This window comes from Nyctereutes procyonoides, unplaced genomic scaffold, assembly GCF_905146905.1.
Source record: "Nyctereutes procyonoides isolate TBG_1078 unplaced genomic scaffold, NYPRO_anot_genome, whole genome shotgun sequence".
Lineage (NCBI taxonomy): Eukaryota > Metazoa > Chordata > Mammalia > Carnivora > Canidae > Nyctereutes > Nyctereutes procyonoides.
In genome coordinates this window covers 75,921,060-75,934,714 of record NW_026575140.1, presented here as the reverse complement: position 1 = coordinate 75,934,714, position 13,655 = coordinate 75,921,060, and the positions used below count along the sequence as shown (strand labels likewise).

At 48.8% G+C, this 13,655-nt stretch overlaps 1 protein-coding gene across 3 annotated transcripts in view; it reads right to left on the bottom strand.

Moving 5' to 3' along the window:
• Positions 1–13,655, bottom strand: part of POU2F3 (POU class 2 homeobox 3) — a 76,349-nt gene that overhangs the window by 4,809 nt on the left and 57,885 nt on the right. For all 3 annotated transcript variants that reach the window (XM_055305879.1, XM_055305881.1, XM_055305880.1), the window contains exons 6-10: positions 11,249–11,331; positions 8,770–8,952; positions 8,210–8,351; positions 6,486–6,622; positions 4,310–4,471 (exon numbers count right to left, since the gene is read on the bottom strand). In XM_055305879.1, coding sequence (XP_055161854.1) covers positions 4,310–4,471; positions 6,486–6,622; positions 8,210–8,351; positions 8,770–8,952; positions 11,249–11,331 — 707 coding nt within the window. The remainder of the gene's footprint in view (positions 1–4,309; positions 4,472–6,485; positions 6,623–8,209; positions 8,352–8,769; positions 8,953–11,248; positions 11,332–13,655) is intronic.

Genomic DNA, 13,655 nt, shown 5'->3' with positions numbered 1-13,655 from the left:
CAATGTTTACAAAGGACGTTGGAAGGAAGCTCTGCTCGGAGAGCTGGGATTTGATACTCCTCCCCTCCCCAGTTTGGATCCACCCGTCCCAACAGGATGCAGCATGTATTCATTTCCCAATTAATCAGCTGCGGTTCGGCTCTCTTCACCTACCTGTGCTTTTACAATGAACCTCCTCAGTAGGCAGGGGGCCCACGGAGGGTGGAGACAGGTGTGGGGCCGCGTGGTAAGAAATGTTATCACCCATCTCTCTCTTCCTCCTCCCCTCCCAACTGGCACACCCAAGAAATTTGTTGTTGTTTTAAAATAAATAATGTATTTAGTCACTGCGACCAGCTTCTTCTGTTTCCTTCTGGAGGCAGGCCATGCATATGCAAGCAGGTATATATATATGTGTGTGTGTGTGTGTGTGTATATATATATATATATAATATGTATATTAAAAAGGGGAACCATATATATATATATATATATATATATATATATATCTTGGCATATATGGTTCCCCTTTTTAATTGTTTATATAAATGGTAGCATTTTGCCCACCCTGGTTTGTGCCATTGCCATTTCGCTTTTTCTTTTCTTTCTTTTCTTTTCTTTCTCTTTTCTTTCTCTTTTCTTTCTTTCTTTCTTTCTTTCCTTCCTTCTTTCTTTTTTTTTTTTTTTTGGCTTGACTGTATATCTTAGAGATCATTTCATATCAGAGCAGAAGAAACTATGTCCTGGTCCCAAGGAGCCCATCCCAATGAGACCTGAGGAGAAGACAGGGTCAGAACATTTTCTTTCTCTGCTTCCTTCATAATATCACAAATATGAATGTCATTACTTATTTAACATCTTTCTCCTCTAGTAGGCTGTCGGCTTTCCAAGGGCAGGATGATGCCCATGGAGATCTACGGTGTCTACTGCGGCACTGGAAACTTGCAGGTGCAAAGTTCAGTCAATATGTGCTGCATGAATGATGAGAATGAATCAGGCTCCTTCCCGGCTTCTCCATGCTTCCCACTGCTTTTCTCACTGTAGGTGTCCTGGGTTGGGATTGAACCAAAAAGAGAACCTACTTCCCAAAAGCCTGTGTTTGAATTTGCTCTTCTGACATGGCTCCATTTCCTTAACACACCTGACATAACCTCACCCCACCTCACCCCCGCCCAACACTCCAGCTTCCTCATTCACACTCCCCCGGTTCCAGCCCATCATAGCCTGCTGTGCTTCCTCCTTTCACCCTGTCTTAGCCTCAGGGCCTTCGTATAGACTCTTTCCTCTGCCTAGAATGTTCTTCCTACCCTCTCCCCTCCCCGGGCACCCTCACCTCCATTACTGTCTACTCATTCTTCTTCTGTCAGTTTGAGCATCATTCCTCAGAGAAGCTCCTGACACCTGCACTAGGGTTAGGTTCTCTAAATCCTCCTGCTTCTCCTCTGGAGATTTCATCCCAGAGAGTATTTGTTCAATGTCTGGGACTGACTGGACTTTTCCCTGCTGGACTGGAAGCAGGGATCCCAAGTGTCCTGTGCCAAACATTTGGTGGGTACTTGATAAATATTTAAGAAAGGAATAGTGAATGAATATCCTGTTGCCTCCAACTTAAAATTTTTGATGGTTCCTCAGACTTTGCAGGGTAATTTAGTATCTGTGGCCCATTGTGATCAGCCCTCATCAACCTCTCTTGGTCACCAGGCCTTAGCTCCAGCCAGATGGAAATGCTCGCGCTTCCCAAAATGTAGCATGTTGTTTTATAATTCGGTGCCTCCTCACAGATGGTTCCTCCTACCTGGTTTGCTGTTCTTGCTAACTTTAATTTGTTCTACAACCCAGTCGGGGGGGTCAGCCCTCCTGGACTCCATTCTGATTGGAGTGTCATTGATCTGCACTCCTCTACTTTCCCATAGCACTCCTACAGAACTCCTCACATCTTCACTGACCTCCCGCCCTTGTCTTGACTCTTCTGGCTTCTCCTTCTTAGTTTCCTCCCTTGATCCTCTTCCCTTACCTGTCCCTCAAATGCTGATGTTCTCTAGGGTTAAGATGTAGGTTTTTCTCTTGGCTCCTTTGTGAAAACTCCATAGTTGAGCTCCTCCCTCACCCTCCAACCCGAGGATTTCAACCACCACCTTATGCGTATGACTCCCTGATCTGTGTCTCTATCCTGGCCTTCTCTTCTGACCCTATAACTCCAGGTGCCCAAGGACATTCCCACTTGGGTGTCCCAGAGGCTTCACTGTACATTATAATGATGTAAAGACTGGGAATCACCACTTTTTCCTACTCCCAAATCAGCTCCTCCCTCTGTTTGCTTGTTCCATCAAAGGCACTACCACCTGCCCCATCAACCCAACCTGAATGCTGAGAGTCAGCGCAGAATATTCTCTTGCCGTCATCATTCTCCCTGCCCCCACCTGATTTCTGATTCATTAACCAAGACCTAATAATTCTACCTTCTAATTGTCTCTTGAATTTCTTATCTCTTAGGTTTCCTTCAGCCCTCATTTCTTCTCTTCCAGATAACTGCAGACACATCCTAGGTGGTTTCCCTGCCACTGGTCTTGTGTCTTTCAAACCACCCTTTACACCACAGTCTGATCATCATTCTAAAAGGCAAATCTGATTGTGCCAATGCCCTGCTCAAAAATCCTTCAGTGACTCCCCCAAGCCTTCAAGTTCCTCAGCATTGCACAGAGTCACCTCAGTCTGGCCCTTGCTGGTCTGTCTAGCCTCATCTTTCAACATCCCTCTGCAGGGAACCACCTACAGTTCCGGGAACATGTCATACATCATCCCTGCTTCATGCTACTGTTCCCATACTTTCCCCCATGAGAACTCCACCCCACACTTATTTGCCTCTTCACTCTTTGTCCTTTCGGACTCAGCTCAGGTATTAATTATCTCCTTGGGGAAGCCTTCTCTAACCACCACCTTGCCAGGCTTTGTTAGCTGCAACTCCTAAATTCTCCGAGAGAAATTATCATGTTGTTTATTATTTGTTTGTCTCCTCTGCTCTGGATTGGTGGTGAGGTCCTCTGGGACTGGGGACAGATGTTATTTATTTGTGTATCCCTAGCACTCTGCACAAAGATCAATATATGGTAGATGGTCAAGGAATGTTGGTGAAAGAATGAGCAATGGTGTTGTTTTATGTGTCAGCTATGTTCTATCCCGGACAAGGCTGAATTTCACCCATTCTTGAGTGCTGAAAGATTTGAGGACAGCACCATTGTCTTCGATTCCCTTAGCCTTCCAACCCTATCATCCCCTGGGATGGAGAAGAACCTTCCCACTCCCACCCTCCAGGCACCATCTCTCCCTGAATAAAGAAGACATGTCCTACTCCCCAAACTCCCAAGTCTGCCTAAACTACAGATTATTCCCAGCCCTGACCTCTCCCCTGACCTCCAGAATCATAGATACAACTGTCTACTTGATACCACCTCTTAGATGCTTAGATGCATGTCCAACTTAATCAGATCAGCTCCAAATTTTTAGTTTTCTCCCTCATACCTGTACCTCCACCATTCTTCATCATCCTATAAAGTGTCAACACCTTTGACTGGTTGCTCGGGCCAAAATCCTTGAAGTCTCTTTGGCCTCATTTCTCATACTCCGTATCTGAGTTGTCAGCATATCTTGCTGGCTCCACAGTTGAAGTGTATTCAGAATCCATCCACTTCTTGTCACCATCATGGCTAGCATCCTAGCCTAATCTATGTCTATGCTCAGCCTCATTGTTGGAGTTCTCCTCACTGGTGTGTGCTTCCACGTAGATCATTCTCCACGTGGCAGCCCACCTCAGCCAGCTCAGGCTTCTCTGCTCACAGCCCTCCCACGGCTTCTTTCATACAAACTCAAAGCCAGGGTCCTTTCAGTGACCTCCATGACCTAGGGCAGTCTGCTCTGTGCTACTCCTCTGACGGCCCCTCCTAGTCCCTCCTCCTTCCTCACTCTGCCCCAGCTACACTGGCTTCCTCCTATTCCTCAGATGTGCTGGTTCCTCTGCCTAGAACACTCTTTATTCCAGATAGTTCTTTCCTTTTCAACATTCTGGGCTCCACTTGAATGTCACCTCACCAGGAATGTCCTCTGTGACCTCTCTCTTAAAAAAGCATCTCCCCCTCCACAGTCACTTTCAATCCCCTTACCCTTCTTTGTTCTCCTTTATGTTATGTAGATTTTATATATGCCATCTATTTGCTTATTTATTTATGGCATGCCCCTCACAACTCCTGACTGCCATCTTCCCCAGGATGACGTCCAGGCACCATTCCTGACCTTCCCCCCAGTGCTTGGTGGCAGCTTGTTCCAGGCCACTCACCAGGCGGGAGTTGTAAATGGGTGATTTGATGGGTGTGGTCACAGGGCAGTTGATTCGCTTCTCCTTCTGTCGTCGGTTGCAGAACCAGACTCTTACCACCTCCTTCTCCATGGACAGCTGCTCTGCAATCATGGAGATCTCCTCTGAGCTGGGTTTGGGGTTCTACAGAGACCAAAGGGATAGAGTGTGGTCAGGAGGAAAAAGGGAATGGGAATGGGGTCGAGAATCAGGGGTAGGGGCCAGATGTTCCAAGGGAACAAGATAGAACAAGAGATGGATAAAAGGCTTTAGAATCAGACCTAAGATGGTATACTGGCTTCATCATTTACTGTGTCTCCTTAGAAGACTTTCTTAACCTCTCTGAGCCTCAGTCTTATCATCTATGAAGGGAGAAAAATAATGTCTACCATTCAGGATTGTTGTGAGGATACAATGAGAAAATGTATGTAAACTTCCCAGCATGAGGCCTGCCACAGAAGAAAGGATCCGTAAACATAGTTCTCTTCTCTCACGTCTTCCTTCAGGAGAAGTTCTAGAGACAGGAGTCCACCACTGAGTTCGGAGGGGCAGGCAAAATCCCGAAACCCATGTTTCTCTTATGGCCTGATATCCTCTTCTTGTGTTATTACTTCCTGTCTTACCTCACATAGGAAAAGCTAAAGCGTGTGGATCCGTCGAGAATGTGAAGATAATATATACATATACATATTCAGTGCTCTTCTGTTCCAACCCCTCCCTCCACCCAATCTTTGGTCTCAGTCTCCTTCCCTCCTTCCTGAATCCTCCTCCCTCACTCATGCTGCTCCAAGAAATCTAATCAGCAGGAAAAGCCAGCTCTTGTCATCCTGCCAGCAGGAAGTGGCCATCAAATCCTTGAGCCAGATGCACTGGCGGATTGGCCAGAGTGGGCAGCAGTCTTGGAGGCCTCGAGCCCATAATGTTAAATGAGGCCAAGGACACATCCTCTGGGGACCCATGTGGTGTGGATGGAGGCTCTGGAGGCTGGTACCTAAGGGATCCTGATGAGAAGCTGTTTAGACACGCCTGCTTTTCCCTCTTCTCTTCCCCAGCTCCTATGGGGCACGTAGCTGGGTATTATCAGCTTCCACATACTGGCTCAGGAAACTTGTAGCTTCTGCTACAAGTTCAAACAAATGTATGTATAATATGATCACAAGCATTTAAATGCGTGGGGAAGAAAGAAATAGAAGGAAAGCCATTTGATGGTAGATTTTTTTCTTTCTACTTCCATGTTTTCTTAATTGTTTACAATGAGCATTTCCTACATTTATAGTTAAAAAAAATAATAAATCGTATCCCTGGGTGGCTCAGTGGTTTAGCACCTGCCTTCAGCCCAGGGTGTGATCCTAGAGTCCCCGGATCAAGTCCCACATCGGGCTCCCTGCATGGAGCCTGCTTCTGCCTCTGCCTATGTCTCTGCCTCTCTCATTCTGTGTCTCTTGTGACCAAATAAATAAAATCTTTAAAAAATAAAAAATAAAAAAATAATAAATCAATGCATAGAAAGTGAAGAATTTCAGATGGCAACTATACCTATCATGATAAGCATTTTGTAATATGTAAAACTGTTGAGTCTCTGTCATACACCCAAAACTAATATAATACGTCAACTATGCTTCATAAAAAACAAATGACAAAACAAAATTCATATACAGTGCTCTGGCTTTGATCCCTTCACCTCAGCTGGACATGCTCTTCTGGGACCCTATACCCCATTCTTTAAATCTCCCAGTGAAGGAGACAATGGGCTCTCAAAAAAGTCAGGGTTGGGGCACCTGGGTGCCTCAGTGGTTGAGCAGCTGACTTCTGGTTCAGAGAGTGATACTGGGGTCCTGGGATTGAGTCCTGCATCGGGCTCCCCTGCATGGAGCCTGCTTCTCCCTCTGCCTATGTCTCTGCCTCTCTCTGTGTATCTCTCATGAATAAACAAATAAGATCTTTAAAAAAAAAAAAGTCAGGGTCAGTGGGGGAAGAAGTTCCTGGAACGGAGGAGGAATCCACCCTTTCATCGGAATACATGGGTGCCTGCAGAGGGTGTGTGCACTTGCTTCCTGACCCCTTCCCAGGGCACGTATGGAGCGCAGGGGCCTGAGCGTGTCTGCTCATCCAGCTGTGGACAGCGGCCCACCCGCCCCCACCCGGAGGAGCCGCTCACATCTTGAAATCTCTTCTCCAGAGTCAGGCGGATATTGGTCTCGATGCTGGTCCGTTTCTTCCTCTTCCTCCCGAACACTTCGTTGAGGGTGGGGAAAGAGCTGGGGGTGTTCATCGAGGGGTCTGATGGAGAGGTTTCTGTCGGGAGGTGGAAAGTAGAGGAAACTCAGGGAAGAGAACGCACAGCCAGTTCAGGCTCTGTGTTCATGGCCTGGAGATCCAACAGGGCCTCGGGGTGAGCTCTGCAGGGGCTCTCTCAGCACCAGGCCTCTCCCGTCCCCACCCAGCAGGGGAGCCCGAGCCGGCCAAGAATCCTGCTTCTCCTCACTGCTCTGGGCAAAGGTCCTCCACAACTCCCACGCCAGCGCCTCCACTGTTTGCGGTCATGGTTCAGAGACACTCAGCCACGGGCGACCTGCGTAGGTGTGAGTGGGTACCGGCAGGGGTCCTGCGAGGCACACTCGTGGGTGTCTGTTTCCCAGGGATGCCTGGATGCGAATACTCAGTAAAAGGGGGAAGTGGGGTTTTGAGCCAAAAGCGATGACACTTGGAGGAATGTGTTGAAGTCACTTTTCAGTGTTAAGTGTGGGAGCCGAGGCTATAGGATTGATGGGCAGGGATACCCTTCAGGAAGGATTCAGGGGTCGGGTAGGGGGTCACACCAGAAATGACCTAGAAGGGCTCTGGTCATCTCCCACTTCAGTGCCCCGAGAAAAGCTGCCTGTGGGGGGCAGCTTCCTTGCCCCTCCCCATGGTCCATGCAGAGGGACTTATGAGGGGGTAACCCCCTTGGCTGCCTATCCCACCCTACCCCTCCTCTCCACAGTAACTCCTCGTTCTGTATCTACTGACTAGAGCCCAGCCTGGCCCTGGCCCTGCTCCTTCTCTTTCTGCCAACACCACTGGTTCTCAGCCAGGGGTGATTTTGCACCACCACTGCTCACACCCAAGGGGCCTTTGGCAGGATCGGGAGACATTTTTTTTGCATGTCTTAATGGGAGGCAGGTGCTGCTGGCATCTAGGGGGTAGAGACCAAAGATGCTGCTAAATACCCTATAATTCACAGGACAGCTTCCTCTAACAAAGAATTCTCTGGCCCAAGATATCAATAGTGCCATGGTGAAACCCTGTCCCACACTGCTCTCTGACATCAAATGCTTCCATCTAGTATTCCAAACGCTTTGCCCTTGGCTTGCACCCTTGACTTCCTGGAACACCTCCCAGGCCACCCTGTGGACTGAATCCTGCGAACCCCACTCCTGCTGTCAGCTTTCCTGCTAGTCTAGCTCACAGTAACTCTCTGACCTCTGAAGACCTACTCAAGATTAGCCAGTTAAAGGGCTCCCCCTCTCCCCCATGAGACCCTAGAAGGCCCACTTCCTTATCTTCCTAACCCACACATGGTCCAGAGCGCAAGACAGGTGTGTTCACTCTGAGAAGCTGTCCTAAGGTCCAGACTGCGTGGGTCTCTGGTGGAGAATGGGGCCAAGTCTTGATGGCCACAGACCTAATGCCATGTCCTCCAAAGGGTCTTCTCAGTAATGAAGCGGACATTTCCATCTCCACTTGCCTGTCTCCTGTGTCTTATTTCTCAAATGGTTCCAGACTCAGGAGGAGGAGGGGTCTTACATATTCACTCCTCTAGCTTCAACACAGACAAGTCACCGGCCCCTTCCCTGCAGAATCCTCTAGGGCGCCATCCATCCTTGTGTCCCTGATGCCTACCTGCATCATGCAACCACTTCTCCAGCAGTGGCTTGAGCTTGCACATGTTCTTGAAGCTCAGATTGAGGGCCTCGAATCGTGAGATGGTGGTCTGGCTGAAGTCGTTGCCGTACAGCTTTCCCATCGCCAGCCCCACATCTCCCTGCACATGGGGATCAAGAGGGAAGAAGTAGCTGGAGAGACAGGCTCTTTCTCGTCTTTGTCCCACCATCCTAGGATCACTCACCCGGAGAACCTTCAAGCACCTACCCATCATCTTGGCTCCTCTCCAGGTTTCTTTCCCTCTAAGAGGGAGAATTTGGTTCATTTCCCTCCCCAGACTCCGACTAGGCCATGCCCATGTGCCTAACCCTTTGCCTGGCTCTTATTCTTCCCCTGACCTCCAGCAGTGTCCTCAGTTTCCTTAGCAATGATAGCTGTGCCCTATTCTCTAGGAACACAGAGACATGACGGGCTTGCCCCAAACACTTGGAACCTCAGGCTGCTCCTGAAATGCGCACTCGGGAAGTCCAGTGTCCACTCACTCAACCCAATTCCTACTAGATCCCTGCAAACCAAACCTGTGTGAAGCCCAGCTTAATGCGCCTCTGCTTGAAAGTCTTGGCAAACTTCTCCAGCTCTTCCAAATCACTGGGCTCGTCAGCCCCTCCAGAGTTGGGTAGATGCTTGGGCACTGGGAGATGTGGGGACGCTTCCAGATGAGGTTCTAAAGAAGATCCTGGCAGCCCGGGGCGCCCAATTGCCTAAGAGGGAACACATGCCAAACAGATCCACAAATAGTCAACGGATCAAATGGCATTTTCTGGTATTGTGTACTGACAGGCTCACTTAGGGGATGACAGATCCCTGGGTACACTTAATTCCCACCTTTTTTCAGTGGTGTGGCAGTGAGAAACTGGAGTTTCTACGAAGGGACACCAAATAGCTAGAATAGCTTGGTAGAAACAGGAGGAGTGTGGGACAGGGAGGTGGCCTTTCTGGGTTTTAGTCTATGACTCATTGTTTGACTCTGAGCAGGTAACTTCCTTCTTTCAGTTTTCCCCGTAAAAGGAGCCAGCTAGCGCGGTTGTTTACAAAGATCCCCAAAACAAATCTTAGAGCGGGACAGGGAAAAGGTTGTTTGCCTTGCCTGTTCTTCCACAAAGCAAAGTAACTAAGGTGTTCAACAGGCATTAACTGAAGATGACAGAGACACCTGAGACTCGTTATATTAATAGAATTTTCATAGAATTTTAAACTCTTGTGACCGCTATTTTACTCTCTAACCCATCGTTTTCTTTCATGACAGTGTTTTGGTGGTGTTTCTTGGTTTTAAGTCAGAGGTAATCTAGTGCCATCTAAATATAGCCTGATCTCACTTATGATTGTTGAGAGATAGTCTTCCTTCAGTTTATTTCCATAGAAAAAAGGGCCCTAAAACCTAGAGTCCATGTTGTGTCCTTTTGGGGTCAGGAGTGAATCCAGCTCCTGAAGACATCCATCACTTCACAAGTTGCAGAATCCAGACTGAGGGGGCCAGGCGTTGTGTTCAGTCCAGGGGCCACTCACTGCCCACATGGACAACTTGGCCTATGTCCACCCTCTTCCCTCCCCTTCCCAGTTTACTCTTTTCCTAGACTGGGGTTAACTTTCCTCCTTTTCTCCTCCATGATATGCAGATTTACCACTCAGAGGAGCATCTTCTGGATGAGGAAGGGCAAAGGACCAGAGAGAAGTGAAGGACCCATTTCTCTGGTGACGGGTTTTCTAGAACAGAATTGTTTGGAAGCCTTATGGATTTGATCCCATTTTGCAGGGTAGGGCCTCAGCCCTCCTGAAACTTCCTTTTCCTTGATTCATCTGTTCTTTAATCTAACAAATACTAAGTTCTTTGCTGGACTTTCTTCTCCCTTCCTTTCACATCCAATCAGATACCAACCAAATTGGATTTTGCATTCCTTCAACTTCTCTAAACATCACCCGGTTGGCTCCCTCCTCTCTATGCTTACTGCTACCACCCTAAGCAAGTCCCTTATTACCACTGCCCAGGACGATCTTAATAACCTCAACAGTTTCTTTGCTTCTCATATTGTAAGATGTACGAGTTGATCTTAAGATCTCTTCCGGACCTATGTCGATGGTGATGAGATTCTGAGTCTTCCGGAACAAATGGAAGCCTTCAGGATTCTGGCGTCCCCATTCCTATCAGCCACTAGATGGCACCCTCTCCCCTTCAGCGGCCTCTCTAGCCCTCAAGTGCCAGGGCCCCTAGTGATCCATGGGGATCCAAGCTCAGAGAAGGGACACGGGGCCCTGCAGTTATTCCCAGCAATTCTGCACATCTGTCCCTGCAAAGCCGTCTCCTGCAGCTGTGCAGGTTGTTAACATATAGGGGAGGAGGCACAGCCACCACACAGCTCCTGTTGCTCATAGCAAGCCGCACACCTGGCACCAGGCTGCATCTGGCCAGAGGTAGAGAGGTGCCTCCTAACTGGCCAACAGGTGCTGGATGGGAACATGGCAGCTCTGCAAACTGCCCCTCTCGCAGATCTCAGCCCTCCTGACCCACACCTGTGCACACTGCAGGAGGCGGTCTAGAATACTAGGTGTTAAGAGGGCCCCAGAGGTGAGTGACTGTGGCCTTGCCATCTTGGGACATCAGGCCTATGGGATTCTAGCCTCCTCCTTGGGCTTTGCGGTCACCGTGGCATCCCTGGAAAGTTAGCTGACCCCCGATCCTATGGGGACTGAGTGAAGCCAGGGCCTCATTGGGGTGGGATTGGAGGCCCAGTACCACGGAGCAGGGAGGGGAGCAGGGAGGGGAGAAGGGAGCTGAAATCTCTGGGCTCCGATTCTGGCTCCACTGGGGACATTGGGTCAGTCATTTCTCATGGCTGTGTCTTGGCTTCCCCATGTGTGAGCAGGGATAGACCCTCGCTAGCCCCTCTCCCCAGAGGGGTAAGTGCACCATCGAGGGGGTGGGGGCAAACCAGTGAGCTCCTCTGTGGAGAGGAGAGCTGAGTTATTCCCAGAGGAAACAGGAAGAATGTGGTTGTTTACCTGGGACGCCAGGCCAGGCCCTGTCTGCGGGAGGAGGAGAGAGCTTTGTTGCTGTGGAAAGGGGAGAAGATTTGGCTGCAGACCTGGGCGAGAAGGGGAGGGACAGAGGAACAAACAAATAAAATCCAGGCCATCTGAAAGACACGCTCCACAGCTTTGGAACCCAGATAACTGTCCCCACCCCCTGCACCCTCATCAGGTCCCTCCAGCCACCTCCAGCCCTGTGAACGAGGCCCCCACAGGCACGGCCAGCCATTGCCACACACAGGTGGAGGTGAAAGAGACCTGGGATGAGTAGGTAAACAGCAACCCCCAAACCAGTCCTTCGGCTTGCCCCACCAGCCTGGATTGGTGCACGGGCTGAGGAGCTCGAGGCGGCCTGCTCTGGGATCTGATAACCAGGGCTGAAGGAATCCAGCAGGGAAAGAAAGGCTGCTGGAGCTGAGGAGCTGACGAGTCCCATTTTGCCTACGGAAGTAGGCTACGAAGGCCTGGGCAAATCTGCAAGGATGCCAGACCAAGTTCATGGGGCCAGACAGCTCCATTGGCCAGAGGCTCTTGGCAGAGCGAGGACATTGTATTCTCTGGAGGAAAGGTGGAGAGAGAAGGGAAGACCAGGGGCCAAGCCTCTGGAAACTCTCCCCGGTGGTATGGCCTCTGCCCATTCGTTGTCCTGCCTGAGGACCACTTTCTCCTTCCCTCTCCAGGTCAATGGAGGTCATGACGGTGGCCTCCCTCTAGGAAGGGCCACAGCCAGGAGCTCTCACTCTCGCTGCAAGAAATGGAGCCATCAAGCTACCACAGCAGACAATGGGGCAGGTCACCCCAATCACTCAGCACAAACCAGAACCCTGGTTGGGGGCGGTTCTCTCTTGTGCCTAAGCTGCTCCGGGTCACTGATGTACAGCGTCTGCTCATGCTGACCTTCATGCCCCTCAGTCTATAAAGGTCAGGGCTTCATTTTTTCCTTATTAAAATAAATAGGGCAGCCCAGGTGGCTCAGCCGTTTAGCGCCGCCTTCAGCCCCAGGGCCTGATCCTAGAGACCCAGGATCGAGTCCCACGTCAGGCTCCCTGCATGGAGCCTGCTTCTTCCTCTGCCTGGGTCTCTGCCTCTGTGTGTGTGTGTGTGTGTGTGTGTGTGTGTGTGTGTCTCATGAATAAATAAATAAAATATTTTAAATAAATAAAAATTAAATTAAAATAAAATAAAATAAATAAAGTAAAAAGTTCTTATAAGGAGCTCTAAACCAGGAGTCAGAGGCTTGGATACTAATAGTAATCTAACACGGATATTGCATTTTGAAAGCCTTTTCATATGCATTATCTCAAATAATCCTTCATAACCTCATGAGGTAGGATTTTACTATTATTCTATTTTATTTCATTTTACTCTATTTTTATTCAGAGAGGTTCGGTTAACTTTCCCAAGGACACACAGCTAGTAAGTGATTTTTAAAATTAAAAACAAAATCTAACCAATGAGTTTTCTGACTCCAAATTTTGAGGGGGTCTTTGTTTCCTCGTTTGTTTCTCCCCCTACATCATACACTGTCCCCATTGATGATATGACTACATCTGGGCCATTTTGATATCACTATCTTCTGAAGAGAAAGGGAATTAACTGTTAACCTTCTCTTTCCTGGTCTAGGAGTATGATACACATTGTTTAGCTAAAATAAATACTTCAAGGTTCAAGTCTGTTCCTAGTCAGCATTATAAAAATGCTCTGAGATGCCGTGGGACCTAGGGACAGGGACTGTAACTCTGGCAGGTGCTAGGGATGGAAGACAGAGTTGTTTGGATTCTGGATTTCCAGAGCCTCTACCTGGGATTTGTACATTGGTAGAAAACCCCTACTTTTTCCATCTCTTTGGCCCTAGTTGATAGAGATGAGAGAGGGAGAGGCAATACAGTACAATGGCCAAGAACACAGCTTTCAGACAGACTGCTATGGAACTTCATTATGTCACCAGAGACCTGCATGATACAACTTCTACCGCACAAGATTATTTTGAAAAAGTCAAGAAAATCACTCAGCAGAGCCCCTGCCATATTTATGCTCAAGAAATACTAGCTATTACTATGAATATTATAATATGTTTGCTCTTGGCCAAGGAGATGGTCTCTGGTAGTAATTTCCCTGCCAAAGAATATCTGAAAACCCCCTCTACAGCCTGTGGGTGGCACTGCCGCTCTACCCAGACAGAGGCACAGCTGGCTTTCCGGAGGTGAAATCCTCCTAATCCTAAATCCTAAAAGACTTCCCAGGACTTGCCTGTACTGCACATCCCAAGGAGCTCCTCCTGCCTATACTGCTGCACAACCCCTCCTCCCGCCCCCAGCTCTCTGCTACCTTGCATCTCTGTACTGACCATGAAACAGGAAGGCGAGAGGGAGAAGCAGAG